The sequence below is a fragment of the Pseudorasbora parva genome, chromosome 16 (assembly GCF_024679245.1).
Source record: "Pseudorasbora parva isolate DD20220531a chromosome 16, ASM2467924v1, whole genome shotgun sequence".
Lineage (NCBI taxonomy): Eukaryota > Metazoa > Chordata > Actinopteri > Cypriniformes > Gobionidae > Pseudorasbora > Pseudorasbora parva.
Window position 1 is genome coordinate 37,386,634 of NC_090187.1, and position 25,010 is coordinate 37,411,643.

The window sequence follows — 25,010 nt, forward strand, 5'->3', positions numbered from 1 at the left end:
ACCTCAGATACTGTTCCATTGTTCCCAGCTCAGCAATCTGGCACGTGTTTGCCAATTTCAGCCATGAATTATTCTCAGATGACGTAAGACCAAATAGCCTCTGTAATGATTTCAACACTGATATGAAAGATCATGTTTACTTACTCCGGCATGATTTCTAATGTAGAGGGGTGAAATTGTTATTCAGCTTTCAAGAAGGGCACATGCAGCAATGTTATGCTTTCAATTAAAATTCTTTCACTTTCCGCAGTGTATTGTTTGTTCTTTGCAGGAGTGGGTTGAATTGATCTCAGTGGTGATGTGGACTGCCTGAGGAAGGATTTTAAATCAGTTGACACTGCTTATGATTTGGTTTTTGCATATGCTTTGATTCATAGTAAAAACTTGGCGGCTCACTGCGGATTTGACTTCAAAGAAAGTTTTATGTATAACACATTCCCAAATGTCTCGGATGTGTTAAGGTTGCATGTACCTAATTTTACAAAACTAATTTGCAATTGCAAAACAAGAAATGATTTGGGGAATTATGCATGTAGGCAAAACGAAGAAATACACACCTACTCTGTTTCTTCCTTTCCACTTGAATTAGTGTTAGGATAGCAACACAGCACGGAACACCCGATTTACTGAAGAGTAAAGCGATAACCTCTCCCATAATGCCCTCCCTTTTCATGGAAACCAGAGTTTTTCTCTCTCTGAGTCATGTGTAGGAGGCTCGTCTTCTTCTTTCCACGAAAGACAACCGGGTATTCAAAGTAAAGTTTTATTGCAGTACTGTAGATCAGCCCAAACAATCATTATGATTCTGTGTACTTCACTTAACGGCTTATCAGGGATTACAGACTCTTGTAGGTGTACTTTCAGCATCTGTATCCAGTGTCTTTTTAATCAAACAAAGCACACTTGACGTTTTTACGTGCAGTTGTCAACCTGAAACCGCCATGTTTTGTGAGTCCAGGAAAGTATTCCGTTCACAGATGATGACCTGAATAAAGGCAAAACCTCCGACCACCTCATATATAAATGCCTGTGTGAAACAGTCCACCACAAGCCCATGGGGTTGTTTGTTAAATATGTTTGCCAGCCCATCCGTCACCTTTGTGCCCCGTCCTTTGACCTAACATACCACACAATGTGAGTATCAAGGCTGCGGTCAAGGCCGGCGGTTTTCAGGAGGCGAGGTATGTGAGGAGAGGTGCGCTCTCACAGATTGATGAGGCCTACTCGGTGGCAGGGGTATAGAGTGTTACAGAACAGACGTCCTGCTGGCACGACCTACCCTCTCTGCTTTCTCCTCTCTGCCTTATCGGAACTCCTAATTGTCCTTATGAATATTTTAGAGGAGAGCAGGAATGGAGGGGTTCGGGGGGGCTATTGTTTCAAGGGCTCTGATGGCTAATGATCCAGTCTGCGGGTCAAGACGGGTGGGAACGAAAGACAGGTAGTGAGCAAGAGAAAGACTAACGGGCTCGGGAGGAAATGGGTATGGGGAAGGATGAGGAAAACGATTCGTCTCATCGAAATCTCCCACTTCTTTCCTCCCTTTGTTCGTCATTAACTGTAATAGTTTTACTGTAGATTTGACTGTTAAATAGATGAGATCCTTTATTTAGGCCAGTGGGACTGGAGAGCAACACCGTTGCAAGAAAACTTGAGCGATGACTTTGATATGCCTTCACCTCAATTTTGGTTTCAATTCCCAATCTGCTCTCATGTCTCAAAATACCCTTGATTGTGAAAGTGTTCCTTCCCTCACTGTGGCTGCTAATAGCTTGATCAAACCCGCCAGCGTACAGTCTGCGAACATCTGCTTGTCTTTGTGGGAAACTATTGCTCCTGGAAGTGTAACGCACTGTTACGAGCTAATATGAAATGGGGTATTCATTTAAAAACAGCAATCTCAGCGGTCAACTAGCGTTAATTAACTACGGTACATGGGCGAAAGAGATGCATCAGACACTAAAACGACTGTAGATTTTGTCGGCTGGGGAGGTGGATTGCATTTCACAGCATATTGTTTTTTTTCTAAACAGCTGCGCAGAAATCATAATTACCACTTGCTGCAAACGAGTCCCCGCTGTCCAGCTTCCTCTTAGAGGAGTGCTCAGACAATAGCACAGAGGTAGGAAGGACACGCATGAGGTCACATCCTGGTTTTTGACTCGATAGCTCACAGAGTGTATCACACTGAGAAACTTCTTAGTATAGCCATTTTCTTAACCGTATGCATTAATTATAAGGGCCGTTACTGCTATTATTGGATTGTTACGGCATGTTCTGATTGAATAGGCGTCAATGAGCATGTGAGGGACAAAGAAAGTGGAAGTGGAAGTTCCTTGGGATAAAAAAATACTGAAAAAAAGTGTAGGATTTCTTTGAAAAATTTGGTAACACTTTAGTTTAGGGTCCAATTATTACTGTTAACTACACTGTAAAAAATAAAAAGTTGAGTTAACTTAAAAAAAATAAAGCAATCAGCTGCAAAGCATTTTTGAGTTGACTCAACTTCAGTGGTTGAAGTTGTGCCAGATCATTTTTGAAAGTTCACTAAAATTATTTGAATAAGTTAATTATACCTTCCTCAGTAAGTTAATCTAACTACCAGTCCAATTTAAAGAAACAAGTAAGCGCAACTACAGAGGTCTTGAAGTTCAGTAAACTCAAAAAGCTTTGAAGCTTGTTGCTTTATTTTTTGTTTTTTTTACAAGTTGATTCAACTTTCTCCAAATATCTCACCCAGATACTTGTATAGCCCATAATCAAAATGCATAAATTAGAGTACAAATTGAAATAATGTAATGCTCAACATTTTGATTATCCATACATTTTCCAGCAACTTGATTTTTTTCTTGCTGAGCACTTGGGGCCAAGAACATTAAACACTTTTGAAAAAATTATTTAGGATATAAATGAAGCAAAGGTACTGCACATTATCTGGCCCAATCTGCTCTTAGTACTACAGAGAGGCACCTTATATTTGGGTTTGAGTGGATGGTGGCATCATTTTCAACGATGGTTAAGATTCTCAGCTTCTCCCCTTGTGAATATTCTGGCTCTGTGTCCTGCAAATAAAAATAAGCATAAAATTAGGGTCAACAAATTTTTGTCTGAGTTCCATTGGACCACAGAGTTCCCAAACATGTGTTCTGTTGCATATTATATATTGATTGTTCATTAGTAATTATAAAGCACATATTAATGCCTTATTCTGCATGACCATATTCTACATCCCTTAATCCTACCCAATACCTAAACTTAACAACTGCCTTGCTAACTATTGATAAGCAGTAATTAGGAGTTTATTAAAACAAAGTAGTAGTTATTAACTAGTTAATAGTGAGAACTGGACCCTGATCTAAAGTGTGACCCAATTTTCAGACCGTTTTGTGCAGTGTACAGTGTCATATAATGGCAGTATGCCTTAACAAATTACAGATTTTCCTATCGGCTTCCTCTCTGTACAGATTTTTAGAGGTACTGCTCCCTCTCCGCTTTGATAATCATGCTAAACAAAATGCACTAGACACAGTGGTGATGTCATAAAGATTAACATGCTGCTCAGTGCTCAGTGTTGCTACAGGAATGACTCTGCAGGGCCAAAGATATGGAGATGCCTGCTGGAAATGAGGTTAGGACAGATTACACCAGTCGCCCAGAGAGAAACCGTGCCTCCATTTTGAATGCAACAATATATGATTTAGCATGCAAACATTACAGCAGAGATGCTTTATCTTGGCTAAGTTTATACAAAATACTTTCCACATCTTTACTGCAGAGGTCGCATTAACCAAATATGGTCCTTCATTGACTGAATTTTTGTAATTTCAAAAGTTTACACTGAGGATGATGTATATTGTAAATTGTAACTAATTCCACCCCTGTCCAGTTGGTGGTGAGTGCACTCTAGTGTGGCAGCAGAGCGCGGATTCAGCCTCCTAAACAAAAAATCCTAAACATCTGTCCGAGGCGCACGTCCAGTTTACGTTAATGCAGACCAGAAGGAAGATTTGAGTTCAGGCAGATACAGAGTGTCGATTGAGTTTAGTTCAGTTCAATTTTTATGTTTTGCTCATATTATAATCAGCATTTTATTTGGTAATATATTGTTAATATATTCAGCCTCTGCTGTTACTGCTAGAAAAATAGTGTTCATCTGCTGTTGAAAATGAAAAGTGATCCACATTATGTGTGCATCTGTTCTCTTTGTAAATAAATAAATGCATAATCTAGCCTATATGATTAAATTATGATTAAATAAGTTAAAAATTAAAATATGAATGAAACCAAAAGCTATTAAAAATCGTATTATTTTTACAACCCTGTCCGTCAAAATGATGGACAATGAGAAAGTCTAACGCGATCTCTGTTCCAGTTTCTTCTCCACACACACACACACACACACACACACACACACACACACACACACACACACACACACACACACACACACACACACACACACACACACACACACACACACACACAGCTGCATCACCGTACTGTATGATTTAATCAGAAATGGAGGATAAGCTCTCCACCCTCACTCCACCCATTACACAGCTCGCACTCTATCATCATCCTCCATTCTTTCTTCAGTTTTTCTTGCGGTTCTGCTTTATTTTGAATGCTAGGCCTACAATTTCCGGCTATATTTTAATCTTTCTTTTATCCATGTGCAGCACATGAATAAGTAAAATACAAAAGACCTTTGACAGAACGGGGGTATGAGTGAAATGGTTTTTTCAGGTATACTCTAAAATACTTGAATAATGTAGAGTATCTAATGAAGGAGGCTTAGTCAAAGATGCGTTTTTAATTTACAGTTTTACTTTCAACTTTGTGATTTTAGACAATATTCAAACTTCAAAATAAATTGATTTGCCATAAATATATTAAAAAGATTATGAGTGTGTGTATTTGTATATGTGTGTTTGTGTTTTGTTGGGGGTATTCAGGTACTCAGGTCCCCAAGCGGAAAACCGCTTATAAATCATATTAATTGCTGTTTTTTCTTCTTCTTTTTTTTCTTTTTTCTCACGTTTTCTGTGAGGGTTGTGTTTAGGGGTTAGGCTTGCAGGATAGAATATACAGTTTGTAGAGTATAAAAAAATGATGTCTGTGGAAAATTCCCTTAAAACACCCAACAAACCCAAACCCAATTATTAAGCTGGGTCTTTTCTCTGTATTTAGATTTTTTGTTCTATATATCAGATATTTTCTTGTTAGAAATGTAATTTCCTCTTATTTTAGATTCCTTTGCAATCATCTCATGCTAACTTGTATGTGCTAGCTTAGTTTACAGCCTAGATATATAACCCTTCGAGAGCACTAGTACATCTGCTTTAAAGAGTAAAAAGTTGACATAACCTTTATGGCTTTATGAATTTTAATATTGAAGCATCCCTAGTGGTAAACACCTCCTCCTGTTTGACATTTCTTGCAAATAATTTTTTTTTTTGTTAAACTTGATTCCAATTCTGCTTTCTTATGGATGTTGTGCAAGTTTCACAGCATTTCTCTTTCCAGTGGCTTGTCAGGGATTGTCTGAGAGAGGGAAGTTGTGTGTTTTAGAAGAAGGCTTTCTAAGCATGTCTCTTTTTCCCTCTCTTTTGTTATTCAGCTCTTCTTTTATCTCAAACACATGCACACAAACACTCAAATACACTCACTACGTATTTATGTCGTGCTGGCTTTAGCAGTCTCTCATTTTTTTTTTGTGCTGATTGCCAAAGTTTTATCAATACAGGTCTAGCGAGCATTCAATTAAAAAAAAAAAGAACTTTGGCGCTAATATTGGCAGCTGTCCCACTGTCCTGTCTCTAAACCATGCGGGACATGCTGAACAGATTACACAATATGAGTTTTCAGCTCCCTCTCCAGAACTGCTTACGCCAGCACTGCCCACTCTCCCTCTTTCACACACTCATAATCCAGTCTCACACACACGCACACAGAATGAGCCAGCCATCTCTAAACTCTAATAACAATATGACTCCTTTCCCCCTGGCCAAATTTACTGTATTAGACAATATTAGAACATTAAATTAAGAAAATCGTTGTTCAGATGCTCAAAGTGCATCGTTAATACCCAGAAAAATACTGTCTAGAGGCATCTCACTAGATTTTCAGACACAGCCATCATCTCATCTAATGCTTTCTTTACAAACAATTTTTGTGATGGTTGCTAGGATGCTACATGCATTCGTCACTTTGGCCTGTTGATGAGAGATCAGTGGTAGATCATGGCAGACATACACTTAAAGGTGTAATTAAGAATGCAAATTATCCCATTTAATCAAACTCGTGATCAACCTCATGCCCCCATCTGTGCTTGTATTTAATAGATTCACTTGCATCGCTTACTGGCAGTGTCCTTTATCTGCTGTAATGCAGCACTGACCGATTTTGATCGCAAGGCACGATGTGCCCTTCTATGGCCATGCTGACATGCAGAGGCTTCTGATTGGCTGCATCGTGAGGTGAAGGGGCTGACAGGTGTTGGGGGAGAGGGACACCTGTTTGGACATGTGCTGATTTAGTGATCCATTTACTAGAGCTGCGGGCAGTGTCTGTGGGACACCCAAAACATGCCAAGCCATTTAAGAAGGACTTACCAGCGTGCTATCCAGGTCCTACAGACTTTAAAGCACTTGAGGGCATGCTGCGATCTGGGAATGTGCAAATGTTAACTCTTTTGCAAGACAAAAGCCATACTAGTGTGATTGCGTTGCTTTTTTTTTGGTCAAATTGTGCATGATTGTGACTCGCGTATACACTGCAGCTAAATTTGGTTTGTCTGTTCACCTTTTAGTGCTGAATCCTATTCTGTACACACAAATTTCAGTTTATGGGAATGACAATCCAATTCTACCACCGAATTAACGAATACAAATTTGATGCAGTGTCTACAGAAGTGTGCTTTATGACGTAATACAAGGCCATACTAAAAAAAAAGGTTGCAAAAATTTGAAACATTCATACGTTTAACTCTTTTACGTGTAACTTTTTTTTGTGGCCATGTTTAGCATGAGAATCCAACACTTTAACAGTGTAAATAAGTCAGAATGCATGGAATAGCATTGGACATGCCCTTTAATGACAAATTTAAATGCGCATCAGAGGTGCGTCTCTCCTCTGTATGCGTGGTGCAAGGGAATCTAAGGAAAAGAGCCTTGACTTAGTTTTTTCTAGCAAGAACTGGCTTGACACAAATGTGAACAAGAACAAGCCCATAATAAACCATAATTAAACAAAATCCTTTACACTAAAAACAAAACCAAAATATTGTGACCCAATATTGTGACCTGCAGTAATAAATCCATAAACTTGAAACTCAAAACTTTCAATACAAAACACAAAGCTTTTGTTAATAGTGGTTTAGTCTTTGGATGTTGTAATATTAATTTGGTCAAAAATAGCTGAGACCAAACACATAGCAATATTGGTATTTCTGTATTTAAATGCGGTTGTGACTCCTGAAACATTTCTCTGGGTGTGTGTGGCCAATATGGTTTATTTGTTTGTTTCGATGGGCAATAGATCTTAGTCAGGGTAACGGCATAGTTCATTTTGACAAGAAATGAAAAAAGGCTGTGAGGAACAGGAGTATAGTATGTTCAATGGATTATACTGTTGTTTAACAACATGCCAGTTGTTCAGCTGACGAAACATCTTTCCAAATGACTTTTAGTAGACAAAAAGGTCTACTCTATAATGTAGTTCCATCACATTCCTTGTTTGAAAATGTTGTTGTGCTCATCAGCACTGTGTGCCCATGAGGAGGCTGGCCTGGCAGCCAAGATTTCCACAGGGGCCCCTCCCTGCAGACTCAGGCCCCAGCGGACGGGTGTGTCCCTAGGGTTACTGTGGAAGTCAGCGGCCCTGCCCTGCTCACACAGACCTCGCTGCCCAGCTCCAGCCACAGCGTTTGCCACATAATGAGCAGGTTGGGACTATAATTTGCAGGTCCTGATGGAATCTGTGGCACTCTGGGGGAGAAAGTGCATAGTTTCACTGGTAAACACAGTGTTTCAGAGATCCACATAGGGCCCTGTAAACAGGAAATGACCCGGGAAGAGAGAGCAAGAGCCACCTTCGGCACCACACTAAATGGCTTTATGGTTACAGATGGTCTCAGAAAAGTCATATATCTGTAGCTGTAAGCAGTATACCACTTGCATTTTGTGTTTTGCTTAGACATCGCAGAGATGCACATTGTGTGCATGTATCGATTGTTCCTGTGCATGTGTACAAAAGCCTTGTGATGTTTGACTTCACACAGTGCTGAGCTCGGTTGCACATGTTGTTTGATAAAGTAGATAAGGATCAACAAAGATCTCACTCTACAGTCACAGAAATACCAGAGGACAGCAGCTGCACTCTAAAGGCACTCTCGCACACACCCACACACGTACCTACACTCTCACATACATCGTGATGGATACAAAGAAGAAGGGGATTGTTAGTGTAGGGGCTTCACTTCTTTCAAAACATGACTTTTTATACTGAAATAACATGTGACCTCTGCTGCCAAACCACCTGAGGTAGTCTTATTACCAGAAATCTATCTAGTAAGAAACACATCAGGGCATCAAATGAAGATTTCCTTTTTTGGCAACATTTACTGGCACCTTGCTAATGCAACCAGTATGATGGGTAATAAAGAGGTTATTCATAATGTCATATACTGTATTTGGAATGCATTATCTCCTCTTTCCATTAATTATACTTTTATTTTACATTATAGCTTTTTACTTACACAAAAAAGTTATGCAATATTAAAATAGTATGTTCCAAATGAATTATAATTCAAAATGGTGTAGATAATTGTGTGATGCATTTTTCTAAACTTTATACTTTATACTTACAGCAGGATACAGTAACATTTTTACTTATGAATGTTTTTTCCTTCGAAGGCTATAATGCATGATGATATGTTAAATTGCATTACACTATTAACACTATTTTAAGGACCAGCAATGAATAGATAAATATTAAAATCCATTATACTGGCCTTAAGTAACATGCTACCAATAGACTCCCCTCTGACAAAGAAATACAGACTAGTATTTATTAAAAACTATAATTTACTAAAAAGCTTCTGCTCCTTCAGGGTAAAAAGGGCTAATATCACATCAGGCGCTGTGCTGTGCTGTGCCCCTTGCACTTTTCTCTTAAAATAATCAGTCCCCTCCACACTTAAATAAATGCTAGGGACCGGATATGATAATCCGTTCAATTTGTACATTGCATTCACTCTGATAGGCTTCTGTGAGTGACAGGTGTGCTGAATTACAGCGAGAGAGCTTCTAAAGCGCTGCACTGTGGGATCCTCTTATGTGTGTGTGTCTTCCAGCTGGGTGGCTTATGATAACTGAAAGATAATGAAATATGCATCGCGACACACACATGCTGAGGGAAATGTATGTTCCTAAGAAAGAGAGCAAAGAGGAGAGAGGGAGAGAAACGCAGAGAGAGAAACGACGATTTGTTTTTTTCCCCAGCCTAATGTTTTTAAGGAAAAGGATAAGGAGTGACAATTCAATTTCCTCCCTGGGGGCTAATGGAATAGGCATGGTGCAACCATCAGCGTATTAGCTCTTAATGTATTTGCCAAATTATCCATTGAACTGTTACCAGTGCAATTTCAACATCCTGATCGCAGCTCCTCTGTGTTGTTCACTATTCAGCATGCAATTGCAGCAAAGTTCAATAACTGTATTTCTTTATTACATTCTGTGGATTATGCATTTTATCAACATGTTCTACCTTAGATTATTTAAGTAGCTAATTATCATAATTACTAAACAGTCAATTGATTTTATATTGTTTAAATGAACCCAACAATAGCAGCTGTTTGGGTTTCCATATGTCTATGTATGTGTGAATTTTCCAATTTCATTTTCAGAAATTAAGAAACAAAGGCCATAATGACTGTGCCAGTCCTGATCCAGATGACTGTTTCGGTCACAGTCCCCTCATGGACGATCGTTTCGGAAAACTAAACGAAGAGAGTGATTTAATGTACAAGCGCTGTGGTGTAAGTACTGCTTCCTCCCTGCCTTTTTGTGTTGATCCCTCTTTTTATGTTGATGTTTACTACAGGCGCTTAACAAGAAAGAACACAGAGGCTGTGATAGCCCGGATCCTGACGCCTCATATGTCCTCACCCCTCACACAGAAGAAAAATATAAAAAAATTAATGAAGAGTTTGATAATATGATGCGAAATCATAAAATCGTAAGTAAATGCAATGTTTTTGCTTGGCTTTGTGGCAGAAAGGAAACTCCCCCCTCCCTCCTTTTTTCATTGCCTCACCCTGCAACCACTGTCAGCACTTAAGGACCTTTTTTTTTTTTAAACATAATCTTTTCTCTTTTTTTCTTCTTTTTTGTCCATTAGAAGTGCACTTTTTTGCTCATTAATTTTGCAGCCTTTTTCTCTCACCCTAATAAGATCACATTGTTTGGAGTTCTTAAACCTTTTTCCCCTTTTTTGATACATTTCTAAAATAATACATGGCACTTTTTAAATACTAAACATGCATTTAAGTAAAAAAGTTTAATAAGACCACAAAAGTGCTTATTTGATTAGTGACCTGAATGTCGAAAAAACAAAAAAAAACAAAGAAACAAATGAGGTTCAGTACAAGTGTGATGTATTTGTGGTATTTTTTTGGAGAGAATGCCTCCAAGTCCAGGTAATTGATGTGTTCTTCCCAGCGCTCTCCCCAACAGATCTGGAAATTGAATCTTTTCTCTCAGTGCCGTGCTCTTTCCAGGTCATGTGATGGTGAAGATTTGCCATTGTGTAAAGATGGAGCGACTCGCCGTTTCTCGTCCGCTCATTAGAACTGATTTCTTTTCGTCTCACTTTTCTGGAGGGTGGCAACACCTGGGTTTGTTTGTTCACCTCCCAGGCCAATTTTTTGAAATCCCGGCGCAATCAAATAGCTGAACCTTTTTTTCTCACTAGAAGTTCAAGCTAGTGATAAATAAATGCATTTTTTTTTTAAAATTGAGACAATAGTGATCTTATTGGGTGATGCCCATAACATTCTGCACCTGATAGAGGATATCAGACAATTATTTTCACTGCACGGAATGGACGTGAACAAAGCTCGAGTTTTTTGTGTCATTAACATACTAATATTCTCACTAACTGGCTCGCTGCACTATTAAGTGATTTGAGTGGCCTCACACTGTCCCTGCTCACACTCACTCTGGATAACTCTATGGATAGTCAGCAATGCACTGCCCGTTGATTAAGATGCCACTGTTGCTGTCATATGATTACTTTTTTGTGCGTGTTTTATTCGTTTTGTTTTGTATAAGCGGCCGAGTGCAGTGCTGGCTATAGCCATACTTGACTGGAGAGCTATTTCAAGATATTTCTCAAATTTGCATGCCTTCGTAATTTATCTATCTCAAGATGTTGTTTTATGTATTGAGCCTGGGTCAAAATTGGTGTTCCTAGCACAGTGAAAATGACTCCCAATAGGATAATTGTTTTCCAAGAGTATTTCTCACTTTATGCCGGGCTTTTTGGACAGCCCAAGGTGATCTGGAGATCTCCCTCCTGAGATTACATTTTTCCACCCAGCAATCCGTCTCCTGTTTTCCTCCATTGTATGATAAAAGCACCAAAGCTCAGGGGTCATCTTTCACTTCTGGTAAAGCCCTGAAGATATGTGCAGCACACCATTATGGGCCATTCTACCTGAATATCCAGGCTAAATGATTATATTGTTCCTTGTTGAGATATGACTCGGTTATCTGTGTGAATGTCAATTTTGATACTGGGATGTTTAGATTAAATATCAGCATTCTTTAATGCCTCTCAAATAAAGCCACGTGTGTGTGTGTGTCTCTCTTCCAGCCGACGGCCTTGCCCCCGCAGAACTTCTCCATGCATGTGGCTGTTCCAGTGACAAACCCCAACGCCATGTCCTACAACCCCGGGGCCTCTTTGAGCAGCCAGAGCCTGTCGGCCGCCACTGCCTCTCTGAGTGACGGTGCCATGCTGTCTCCTCCTCAGGGTTCCCTGCACAGAAACGTAGTGTCTACCGGACCACCACAGAGGCCCCCCAGCACAGGCAGCGCAGGTTAGTGCTATCCCCTCAACATTCTTTCACTTCTACCAGCAAAAGTGGGGCACTTACAGCTCCGTCATGGGATTCTGGGATTGTAATGGTGTACGAAAAGATGTGTTTTCTGCCTTATTGCTTTGCTTTGAAAATTCAATACAGATGTTGTTTTTCTTTGTCTCACATTGAGAGATTTGTAATAATGGAGCAGTAATGTTGTTTCCCAGCTGCTGTGCAAAGACATCTATATGTTTCTTGCTATGCTTTGTGTTTCACACCTTCTCAGCACTAGCATGAGTGGAACGGAAGTGAGATCAATTAGTTGGCTCCTGGAAGTGGTCTCCATGACGACAGCAGGCTTTAATACCATCTGATCTTTAAGCTGGTCTGACAGCAGTAGGCTCTGTGACTGGACCACACCAACCCCAGTGTGAAAAAATGAAAGACAGACGGACGTACAATAGTGCATACACTTAAATGTGTGACAATAGATGGAGATACAGAAACAGAAAGCTTTTTAGATTTATACTGAACCTTTATGAGGAACATTGCAACCTAAAAATCCATAAATATCTGTTACGCATTTGACCCTTGCGCGCTTTATACGTCTTCAAGCTCTAACACAAGTGTTAAATGCATGTTTTTCTGTACTGGACACATTAGTCATCCTTTTATCTCTGTTGCTATGTAGGAGGAAGGCATGATCATAGTAGAGTGCAAAAACACTGCTGCGCTGCATCGCTGCAAAATAATGTTTGATGTTCCAACAACACCCATTACTGACCTCAACAATACCCAAACAACACTCGCCCTCCACAGGCCAGCACACACTTTCTGGAGGTTGAATTTCACAGCACAAATGCTGCTTGAAATCACGATGGCAAGATTTGATTGGGATTATCTTGTGTAATTGACTTTGTAGAGATTCCGTTATCAGATTTGTTTAAATTTTCATTTTGTAAATGTTTGCCTTTTCTTTACTTTTGATGTAAAACGGAAACTGAAAAAGTCTGGACTCACTGGGCCAAATGAATTCAGTGTCAATGTTAATCAGTTGTACATGCTATATAATGCTTTATGGAGAGAAGTGCATGTATATAATCTGTTTGAAAACAGAAAACATTAATTGACAAGTATCAAAAGGAGTTAGATACACACTACTGTTTGGGGTCAGCACCAATTTTTTATGTTTTTGAAAAGTCTCATATCTGCTCAACAAGGCTGTTTTTTTGTGTTATTTTTAAACAACAACAAAAAAAAAAGCAGCACTATTGTGAAATAATAATACAGATTAAAAATAGCTTCATTCCATTTCATTACATTTTTAAACGTAATGCACTTTTGTGATGTCAAATATTTTAACAGCCATTATTTCAGTCTCCAGTGTCACACAATCCTTCAGAAAGCATTCCAATATGCAGATTTGGTGCCCAAGAAACATTTCTTATTATCAACAATGTTAGAAACAGTTGTGCTGCTTAATATATTAGTGGAAAATGTGAAAGGATTTTGATGAATAGTATTTATTTGATGTATTTTTATAGCAATATAAAAACATTACTGTCCTATCTGATCAATTTAATGCATCCTTGCTAAATTAAGCTATTGATTTCTTAAAAAAAAAAATAATAATAATATATATATATATATATATATATATATATATATATATATTGACCCTACATTTTTAAACAGTATTGTCTATAATGTAACTTCAGAAAATGTTAAAGCTAAAGTATAAAGAAGTACATTTTATTTTCTGCCAGGCAAAAGTTGTCAGCGCACTTCTGCTCAACAAGCCACAATTTAAGAGAACATTCATGTCCGTAGCACAGTGTATGATACACACCAAAGCATTATACTTAGAATTAAGGGTTTGTTTAAATCCCAAAGTATGAGATGAGCTATAGTTTCTCTTACCTTAGTTGGCAGTTTCACTCCTTAAAATTCTGCAACATCGAAATGTGTTTGACACACTAAAGGAAGCAGAACGCTGTGTGTGAAGGCTGGCCTGTCACACACATGTACCCACACACTTGGAGATAAAAGATGCAGATGGTTAATCATCTCATTTTGTGCATCTCATTAGGTGGCATGCTGGGTACCCTCACAGAGCTCACAGTGCCAAGCGGTGTCGGCTCCAGCCCTGCGGGCTTGTCCTCTGGGGTGACTGCACCAGCTCCTGTGTCAATAGCTGTTTCGCTTTGCAGGGGTTTCTGAATCCGCTTTCTGTTTTTATGATTGATACGGTTGATTTGTACGAGAGGGTATCTTTTTTCAGGAAGTATGTCGCCCTCTTTCTTTGTCCTGACAGAGTAGCACCATCTTTACCCCTGTGATCAGATAAGCGGTTCACCCTCAGTCGTTTCTCCTCTGCTTGGAGTATAACTGGCATGTTACAGTAGCACACCACCCCCTTCTCTCTCTTGATATTTGGAAATCTAGGCCAAACCGTTATGAGCCAGTGATGGATGTTGAAGTGACTCTGCCCTTTATGAGGACATCAGAAGGATATTATCAAAGGTTTTTTTTTCCTATGGCTTCTCATGAAAAAAAAAAGCAAATTAGCATATAACAATTATCATTCACAGAAAACCTCAAGAGGTTGTGTCACAGGCCACTGAGCTGCATTTTCACACCCAGATGGAAGAGCATTAAGTTGTGCCAGTGCTGACTTTTGGGTTCGGGTGTTTGATAAAGCAGGTGTAAACAGTCATGTGATGATGGAAAATGGCGGCAGCTGCAAGAGTCTCTGCCCTGCTGCTTGTGTGTACACACACTGTCAAGTCATCAAGGACGCACACAAGGTCATGTGTCCAACTGTTTCTCCCTGACAGTTACAAATACAAGGGTTGCCTCCATTCTCTAGTGGGCCGCTCTGTCTTTGTCAGCTGTAGACCAGGGCTACTTTTTCAACATTACAAAGCATTCAAGCACAAGAGCATGACTGCTGGAACAACAGGCTGTGAGATTCATGCTCTCTTACATGATCTTGAAGATTTCTCCTGCCCTAATTTGCTGTTCTGGAAAACTTGGCACTGGTATACTGGTATACTTCAAGCAAAATCAAAGAATGAACCGATGTGATGTCATTTGAAGCATAATCAGGCCAAAATGTTAATTTGGAGTTCGAAACTTTCTAGAAAAATTTGCTCTGGCTGGTAAACACCTTCAAACTACTATTGGTCTTTAGATATTTAATTGATAAGTGTGCTATGGGGAGCCACCTTCTTAGACAGAAATCTTCTCTGGTTAATTTCTTCTGTTGAGTCCATCAAGGTTTGCCTCAGAGCTGCCTGTGCAGTTTATTGCACAGTTTATTGTATAAAGTGCTATTTAAACAAACATGACTAGCAAACATATCCACGTCACTATGATCAGATGCTTTCTTAACTGCCATTTTCTCACCAGGCATTTTTTGTTGCGTGATTTTGTTATTGCGAGTATATATGGGCCTTTCTAGCAGCGTGGGGGGATTCAGTATGTTTCCTAACAGTATACCGCTACTTAACTCAGGTATTTCAAAAACCTGTTTTTACCCCTAATTGAAGAACAAAAAGGAATTTAGCTGTGAGTATATCAGGGCCTTAAAAGTTAATCAGAAACATTATATGTAGTGCAGGTGCATATTAGATGCATCTTAGGCCCTGTTTACACCTGGTATTAAGATCTGTTTTGGTTAATCGGGTCAAGAAGTGCACAATGCTAAATACAGGTGTAAATGGGGTCTAAAATGTTTTGAGCTTGCTTACTTTCGACCACTCCCAGAGATAGTCAAAAACTGCTCATGTGGTCGAACAGACACAAAAGACTGCCTACTCTCCGCTTACTGACCTAATGCGTAAACATTATGGGAAGTGTGCTAGACAGACAGGGTTTAAAGATCTGAGTTTTGGTTTGAAGACCAGAAACGTGCAACAAGCACAATGTTCTCTCACCATTAATGATTTCTAAACACGCACTCACCATGTCCAGTGTGGATTGAGTTTATCAGAGCAGAAATGAAAGCTGCTTTTCTCCATAAAAAAAAACTAAACAAAAAAAAAACATACATGTATCCATCCATAGACCCTCACCTCAAATAAATCAGGACAGAAGTTGTTTAAAATGGACAAAAGAGACTTATTAAAACACCAGTTGTAAACGGGAATGCATCTCTTTCATCTACTTGTGATCCCATTGACCAAAACCCTTCTTAATACCAGGTGTAAATGGCCTCAGCAAGAAGTTCATTTTTGTCTGCGTGTACAAAATGGTTAACTGTTCCAGCAGCTGAATCAGACAGGCAGGTAAATAAACTCAGCATTTCCTTTAAGTCCTCAACCCCCTGTCTCCCTCCCGCCCAGCCCCCTCGAGTTTCCTTCCCCCTATTGACAGGTGCATCTGTTTTCCTGGTACTGTGGCAGTCCTTATATGGCAGGCATAAGCCTGCTAAATGCCTGACCCAGCAGAACCCTGCAAGCATTCGGACCATGACATCCCTCTACGAGTGTTGTGCACAATGACCAGGCAACCTGTCATAAGCATTCTGTGGCAGTGAGAGGCAGAAACAGGTGGTTTTTAACCAACTTATTACCAACTACACACACATACACAGACATGCTTTTACTGAGTGCTAAATGTCCGAGACTCTCTTGATTGAATGTACACAGTGGGATATATTATTGGCTTTTGAGTCTCCTATGAGATCATGTACAGTATAGCACTCAGAGCCTTTTGGTAATGAATACCTCAGTACTTTTTCAGTAACATTGAGCAGAATTCATTGCTATTATGCACCCGATGCCTCTCATCAGTCTTTTGAATAATTGTCAGACATTACTGAGCCAGTCCCCACTAGCATAGTCGTTTTGCGACATTGGTGCAGAGTATCTCTTTAGAATCAATATTTCGAGATTTGAAACGAGGATGTCGATTACATAAAAAAATGACATGATCACGATCATAATGCAAAAATACCTGCACCATTTAAATCACAATTCAATATTTTAAAGGAACTTTAACATGGTATTGTAGAAAAATACATAACAAGTACACTGTTTTAACTAATTATATGTTTTAATAAAACATTTTATTAAATAATGAACCATATTATAATAATATGGAAGTACTGTGAGAATTATATATTTTAAATGTATAAATAAAATAATTGTATAAATAAAAATAATAAATTCATTTATTATCAAATGTTATAAAATATTAATAATATATTATGCTAATATATATATATATATATATATATATATATATATATATATATATATATATATATATATATATAAAATTATATATATATATATATATATATATATATATATATATATATATATATATAAGAAATTATAAAATGTATTAATGCATTCTGAGAGAATTATGAAAATTATGTATTCTAAATAAAATGTAATTAATAAATACATTTATTATCAAATCTTATAAAGTTCTTATAAGTTTGCATTGGAACAGTTTTTACAGTATTTTATTGTGACGTGACAAAGGTCACCAATTTAAATATAAATTACATTTTAAATATTTTATTATTTTAATAGACAATTATTTTATTACGGTGCTAATATAACCTCCGATTTTGCACCAAGCAGGTACAAATACTATTCCCATAGGTACACAGATAGCAGTAGAAGTGAGAGTGGGAAGCAAAGTATAGCTCCGAGAGAGCGGGAGCAGTCCCGTGAAACTGTCGCAGATGAGTGATGGAGAAATGGAGTGTGTGAATGTGTGCAGGGATGGCGCCCTGTACCGCCCATGGGAATGCTGTCGTCTTTGCCTATTATCGCTATTGCCAGACTCCGCCACAAGTTTTGACTTTGGGGGAGAAATGCTTTGAGAAATATTTTGAATCGTTAAGCTTGTTAGTAATTTATATACTTTTGGGTAACACTTTTAGTTATGTGTTACTACATGTACTTACCATAGTAATAATTAAATAATGCATAATTTCATGTAACTAACCCAAACCAAACGCTAATCCTAACCGTAAGTCTATATAGTAAGTACATGTATTTAATTATTATTACTCATTACTACGTCACCTTAAAATAAAGTGTATTATTGTATTATGTAGTTTGTTTATTAATTACCCATAAATATTGCAATTATTTGTGCCCGTAAAATAATGCTATTAATGTGCACTTCTAAATCAACCTGAGCTATCATTTGGGACTGCAGGTTTAGTCACGGTCAGGCCTGTATCTGGATATCCGGGGTGTATTTAAGGTACTGGACGTACAGTGCTTAGTTGGAAGTGGCATTATGGGGTGTGGCATAGAGCGTGTACCCAGATGTCTCAGGCCTTTGGCTCTGGTGTCACATAGCGCAGCCTTTGGCTCTCTGATCACATAGCGCAGCTGTTGTTTGTTCCAAACAGCCTCGACCAGCGTGGCTGCCTTGGAGAGGAACCACTTTAGTGCTCCTGTCAGATGGCCATTCCTTGCATACTTCTGATTTTTCTCAAGCATAAGGCACAAGGAGAGCAGGGACATCTCAGAGCAGAGCCTGCAGGAATGCCGCTCACAGCACACTTCCTCTGCTCTTTCCCCTGTGTAGAGCGACCTCATATTGCCTGAATGAGTTCAGCGGAATGCTCTGATCACCAGTTAAGCCAAAGGAATGGTGAAGAGGATCCAAACGTTAATCCAAGCACATACACCGGCTCTTCTCTTTAGGGAAAAAAATATTTTTCATCATGTTGACATGCCCAGCTGGGGTGCAAATGAATCTTTTTGTTCGTGAAATATCAGGCTCGTGTTGTAGCACGATTCTTTCTCTTTTGAAGCAATTCGGTGTTACCTAACTATGTACAGTTGCTGGAGGTCAGGATGAATCATCAGCACTGTGAAACAAAATGGCTTAGTTTCCTCTCAGAGTTCTCTGATATGGAAGCTCAGCACGCTTCCAGCAGAATATTTGGTTTCGGATCATCTCCGTTTCAGATTTTATTTTGTTGTTGACTTGTGCGGGGAACAGAAGGCCTAGTTTCTGTCAAATTACCCAGATCTCGTTGTTGACTAACAAATCATTGGCACTGTTTTTCTATTGACGCAAGAGAAAAAACTCTCTTCCCACATGGTGAATTTTTCAAATCGAACCAGACCCAGGCTTTAGCAGTCAATATACAAAGTATAACACAATTTCATTTATTAATTGTATTGATTATTTTATCAATTAAATAAAAAAAAAAAAATAAAAAAAAAAAATATATATATATATATAATCATGACAATGAATAAATTAAATTGTGTTATACTTTGTATATTGACTGCTAAAGCCTGGGTCTGGTTCGATTTGAAAAATTCACCATGTGGGAAGAAGCCTGAACTCACTCTTGCTTTGCATCAATCCAACCACTTATGGCTGAAGGGCCCACAACTCCAGAAGGTGAACAAGTCCTCGATGCTTTGTGCTTAGCCTCCTTTGATCCGAGATATCTTCCGATCATCTCCATCTTAACAGCACCACTTCTTAGGTCTTTCAAAGGGATTGTGCTTCAGAGTTGGATGACTGGATCTACACAACATGTTAGGACCTTGTGTTTTCTAATAATAGTAGAGTGTTAAGTATTAAAGAGATAAATTGCCATTTACCATTCAGTGTGTTCATGCAGAAAAGTTGCTGGTTTTGCAGCTGTCTTAATTTAATTAAAAGTCAAACAACATAAAGTCTTGCAAAGTTAGATGTGCTTTCATCATGGGATAGCAGAAGTGTGGCGGATACATTAGAAGAGCAGATCCCACACATTCAATTAGTGCATTCCAAAAAAATTGCCACTACTAGTTGATGTGTTAAAGACACCTTGTTCAAGCTGACAAGAGCAAATTCTCAGCTTTGCAGATTATGGTAAAGTTCACAGTGCGTGATCATGCACAAAGAGGAAGTGATGCAAACGTAATGGTTCCAGAAATACATGATTCGTGTTTTGATGAGCATCAATTAGCAATCTGATGAGCTGATGTTTGAGGCGATCTCAAATTCAGTTTTGAATACACGGATGTGCTTCGGGGCTTTCTCAGTAAAAAAGAAAAGAAAAAGGGGTTTGTTTGGAGTTGTATCTTTGTTATGCAATGTGCCTAGAAGCTGCACATCTTTCTTCATTAATACTGAAGAACTATAGGCTGGTTTCTCAAAAGAGTATTTGTGTCGGTTACTTCACTATATCTTGAGGTCCACGCCATCCCTCTCCAGTGCTACCATTACAAATGATATTTATTTTTTGTACAAAAGGGTCCTCCAAGTAAAATATGAATTGGATTTTTTGGCACCAGCAGTTGGAACTCTTTTCCCAGCTCACATTGTTCCTGTGCATGATTTCCGGAGCCAAAACAATATGGCTGCACCCGTTAAAGAGGTACTGTTCAGCCTCATTAATTAAGACTATAATTAGAATTTGGACTCTGTTCCTCTTAATCTATTAGGGAAGCGAAGCTTTGATTCTGAAATCCATTAGTCTTTTCTCATTCATGCATACTTTGCCCCTTTGAAGACACCATGTTGCTCAAGGTAATGATGACTTATAAATGGTTAGGACTTATCTGGTGCTTTTTTATCAAAACAGCCTTGCTCTGAAAAGAAACAAATTATTTGTTTTGTAAAAGCGGGTCATTATGTAACCATGCTCCCAAAGGATCATGCATTACTCAGAGCTGAGCAAGAGACTTATTTTATGAGGGTAAGCAGCATTGTTCAAGACAGCGAGGTAATAAGGCATTACTCCTCTGTATTGTGTGTTCATTTAGGAATTGTGACTCTTGAGTTCACTCTGTTGGGTATGAGAGGATTCAATGTGGGACTTACATAGACATGGTGTTTCAAGAGCGAGAGGGGTGGGGACACTGCTTACAGCTAAGAATGAGAGCAGCTTATGTCTCAGTAGGGCCTCAGTTACACATTCCGCCTTTTTGAGAACAGGCGCCTTTTTCAGAAATTGGGAGCATTTCAACGTAATGATATCATCCTCCCTCCTTTTGATCATTATCAGAGTAATGCACTGCCGCTGTGCTTTTTTTTACAGTAATTACAAGATATTTTCCTCCCTCTCACTGCAGGTTCACACACTCCACTGCTAACATTCATCTTATATTTCCTGTCAATTGAATAAACATTTACAGTACCATCCAAAAGTCATACGCATTCCTTATTAGTACTTTTTTCCACATTAGCCATCAATGTATTACATAATGCAGATTATATTTATACATTTCTTTGTATATATATTTATATATAATTATATGAAATGCTATTTTGCCGATGGGAAATTATGCAAATTTTATATATATATATATATATATATATATATATATATATATATATATATATATATATATATATATATATATATATATATATATATATATAATTTTGTATCGTGAGTTCAGTATTGTGATATGTATGGAATCACAGATATATTCTGTCACTTTGGATAAGAGCATCTGCAAAATGAATATATGTTAATGTTCTATTTCCATGAAAGGTATTTATTGTTCCCAGACAATTGATGAAACAGTTGATGTAGTGCTCGAGTTTTTAATTACAACCTGCAAAAACAGGCTTGCTTTTCATTGCTAATCCCAGTTAGATGAGAGTGTTATTCATTGAGTTTTGTAAGTTAGTGAACATGAATAACTGCATGCATATTTAGCTTTAACTGAGGTTCTCTTACAATCTGGGAATAAAATCTCGTAAATTGTCTGAGACCTGAGCTGGTGAGTAGCGCACTTGCACCGACATGTTATGTGCGGGTGACTCTAGTTCAAATCTCGCTTGGATCATTTTCCAAACACACTTCTCTCAATTGTTTCCTGTCTATTTATGAGTATTTCTGTCCATAAAAATAGCCAAAAAATAAAACGTATGGTAAAAGTTGAGCTGTGAGGATTACGTGTATGTGTCCCTCTCAGCAGAGCCGTGTTTTAACAGAGACGCACAGTAAGTGTAGGTCTCTGCTCTCTGTCTCTCTGATGACGGCCTTCTCTCTCACTGTCCCACAGCAAGCCCCCGCAGGAAATGAGCATTGGGTGGGGGACAGAAAAAGCCCCATGACTAACATTTAATCAAGCTGCTGTTATGGTGAAAACACACGGAAATGACATTGCTGTATGCACAGTTCCAAGCAAATGGACCTTTTCTTGAAACCAGAAGACTGCACTTGTTTGCCTGATGGCTGCTGTTCAGTTGCTCAGCATTTTTCATACTGACGAGAGAAAACATTGAAACAGAGACCTTAAGGGCGATTGCACTTTTGGGTTTGAATGTCGGCCAATTGTAATTCCTGTGTTTGTCTTTGGAGGTTACACATTGTGTGTGTAAATGACCAGTGATTGTTAGAGAATATTTCAGATGGTTGTGTGAAGGAACTTGCTAACAATGTGAGCCAGCAGATGGTAGAAAGACATCTTTGTAAAGCTCTGACGTTCACATGAAACCAGAAACCCGCAATATATATATAGTATAGGGGTGTGAGGTCAGTCAGGTGCAGACTTGATGGATTAGCCTGTTCGTTCTCATGTGATGACATCATCCGCACACAAACTTTTCAGAATTTGTTGTTGATGTTCTGCAGAATGCCGGGCAGTCACACTGGGCTCCTCTCGTTGTGCTTTCTGGGGTCATTGCCGCATGTGCTAACATTTAACATGCACATTTTGAATGCATCCCGTTCTGCAGGAGAAAGTTCCAAAGTATCTGTAGTTCAGTTTCAAACTAGGAATGGCAAAGTTCAGCAGATGTAAACATACCACTGACACTCCACCAAAGTTTTTAGATTTGTTCTCCAAAACGGCACTTTAATTGCCTTTGATAGCACTGAATGGCTGCACTCAGTTGTAATGACTTTAGCCATTCCTTCTTAAAGAGCTCAAGTCACACTACATTTGTTAAACTGAATTGCTTTCCTAATCCTGGGACACACAAAGACAGCTCTGACGCTATTGTACACCAACAGAACAAAAGGCTCATCAATTTCAAAATTTATGTTTTATTTTCGTTAATGTCTGGGATAATTACTAGAATTTTCCCAGAGGGTCGGGAACACTTAACGTTGCGTGCTATGAGATTCTATGACTGCAGCTGGGAAATGGCATGTCGTCCGATCGACTGATAGCTGTTGGGGATTGGTTGATTAGAGCACAATCCCATGATGCTTTTCGCCCATATGTGTGTCTCAGCAGGAAACGGCTTCGTTAACACGAGGGGCTCGCCGGGGCTTCAGGGTACGCCCAGCGGGAACGGACTGGGTAAAGTCATGCCTGCGAAGTCACCGCCGCCACCAGGGGGCAACATGGGCATTGGTAGCCGCAAGCCAGACTTGAGAGTCGTCATCCCCCCATCCAGCAAGGGCATGATGCCACCCCTGGTGAGTATAAAATAATTGATTCTGCATTCACACATCCACAAGATTGTTGCTCCAAACCAATGTTGATCAGCACACGCAAGCGTTCGGAGTGAAATTATGGTCTTTAGATCAGTTCGCTGACAGTGAAATGAAACTGAAACGCTGTCAGCTACACAACAAGCAGAGCAACGGAGCGAAATATCCGATATCCAGGTACCCTCACTCCTTCTATTATTCATCTAGAAATTAGAGGGCCTCTCAAATGATTATAATTAAGGTGCAGAGAGCTCTGGCCACATTCAGCACCTAAGGCTACACCCAGCTGTCAGCCTCATTAATCACTACAATATGAAATGGGAAGCGGAAATAAAGAATAGTATTATTATATTTAAATATGGTCAATAATTTGTTCGTTTCGGCTTTAGAAGCTGCTCGGGTTTCTTCTACAGCGCTGCGTGTGCGCAGAATCTTGTTTGGTAAATAGAGTTGGGGTTAGACAGGGCTCTCTTACCTCAGTGTAAATATACATATGCATGCGAGTGTATGGAATACCACGCCAGCATCTGGAAGTGGTACAGTTTCTTACCCACCATGAATCAAAACAAATCCCACATGCCAAGCTCGTGGCATCTGAAGTCATCAGTAGTAAGGAGCCCAGAGGATTATTCATTTGTGTATATTTGCTTTTATGGAGAGTGTCCTTGTGTGTGTGTGTGTGAGAATGAACTGCCTCAGACAGACAGACTAAGGCAGGGCCTGTGAGTATGCCTGCAGACAGGCTGTCATTAGAACATAATGGTATTAAATTAATCACATCGCAGTGTGACAGAGTGGGGATGAAGGCTTAATCAGAAGCCCATAGTGTGAGCCAGATAATATCTTGTCGCCCTTGTCGTGTCTCCCCCACTGTTATTGATTGAGTGCTGGTATTAAGACAGCACTGGCCTGGCACTACTGAGAAGAAAGCTCAGCGTCCTCAGTACTGTACAGCTCCATGCTGTCAACTGGCTTCGAACAAAGGGATATATGCATATACGTATGCAATAAGAGACAGCATAATGCCTAACTTTTTTAGTTTTTTGTTAATTTTCAAAAGTGAAAGAATTACGATGAAAAAACAGGTTACATTTGGGTCAAAAGTGTTGAGCGAAACTTTAAAGTACTAAATTATATACTGAGAGAAACAGTGAATTACAGAGTTGACTAGCACTGCAAATATATATATTTAAGAAAGAGAGAGAGAGAACGGAGACCTTTAGCTGTTAGCTGGAAATAAGTTGTATTGTTCTATATATATTCTCTGTATATCATTGACTACGTGAAAGTTTCACTCAACACTTTTGGCCCATAGGCTATGTAACCTTTTTTCTTCTTCATTTTCTTTCTTCATTTCTTTGCCACTTTTTATGGCATTACAGTGTCTCTTATTGCATATGTATATACATATATCATATATATATATATAAATTAGTGCTGTCAAATTAATTTGTTACAATTAATCACGTCTAACAAAAAAGTTTGTTTATATAATGTCTATATTTATAAATTCTGTGCATATATATATATATATATATATATATATAT

At 38.8% G+C, this 25,010-nt stretch overlaps 1 protein-coding gene across 13 annotated transcripts in view; it reads left to right on the plus strand.

The window, feature by feature from the left end:
- mef2aa (myocyte enhancer factor 2aa) overlaps window positions 1–25,010 on the plus strand; it is a 97,172-nt gene that overhangs the window by 60,420 nt on the left and 11,742 nt on the right. For 6 of the 13 annotated variants that reach the window (XM_067418906.1, XM_067418905.1, XM_067418907.1 and 3 more), the window contains 3 exons: window positions 10,105–10,239; window positions 11,878–12,103; window positions 23,260–23,447. In XM_067418906.1, the coding sequence (XP_067275007.1) occupies window positions 10,105–10,239; window positions 11,878–12,103; window positions 23,260–23,447 (549 nt within the window). Of the gene's footprint in view, window positions 1–9,907; window positions 10,040–10,104; window positions 10,240–11,877; window positions 12,104–23,259; window positions 23,448–25,010 lie in introns of all 13 variants that reach the window. The other 7 variants (XM_067418913.1, XM_067418915.1, XM_067418917.1 and 4 more) reach the window with 4 other exon arrangements.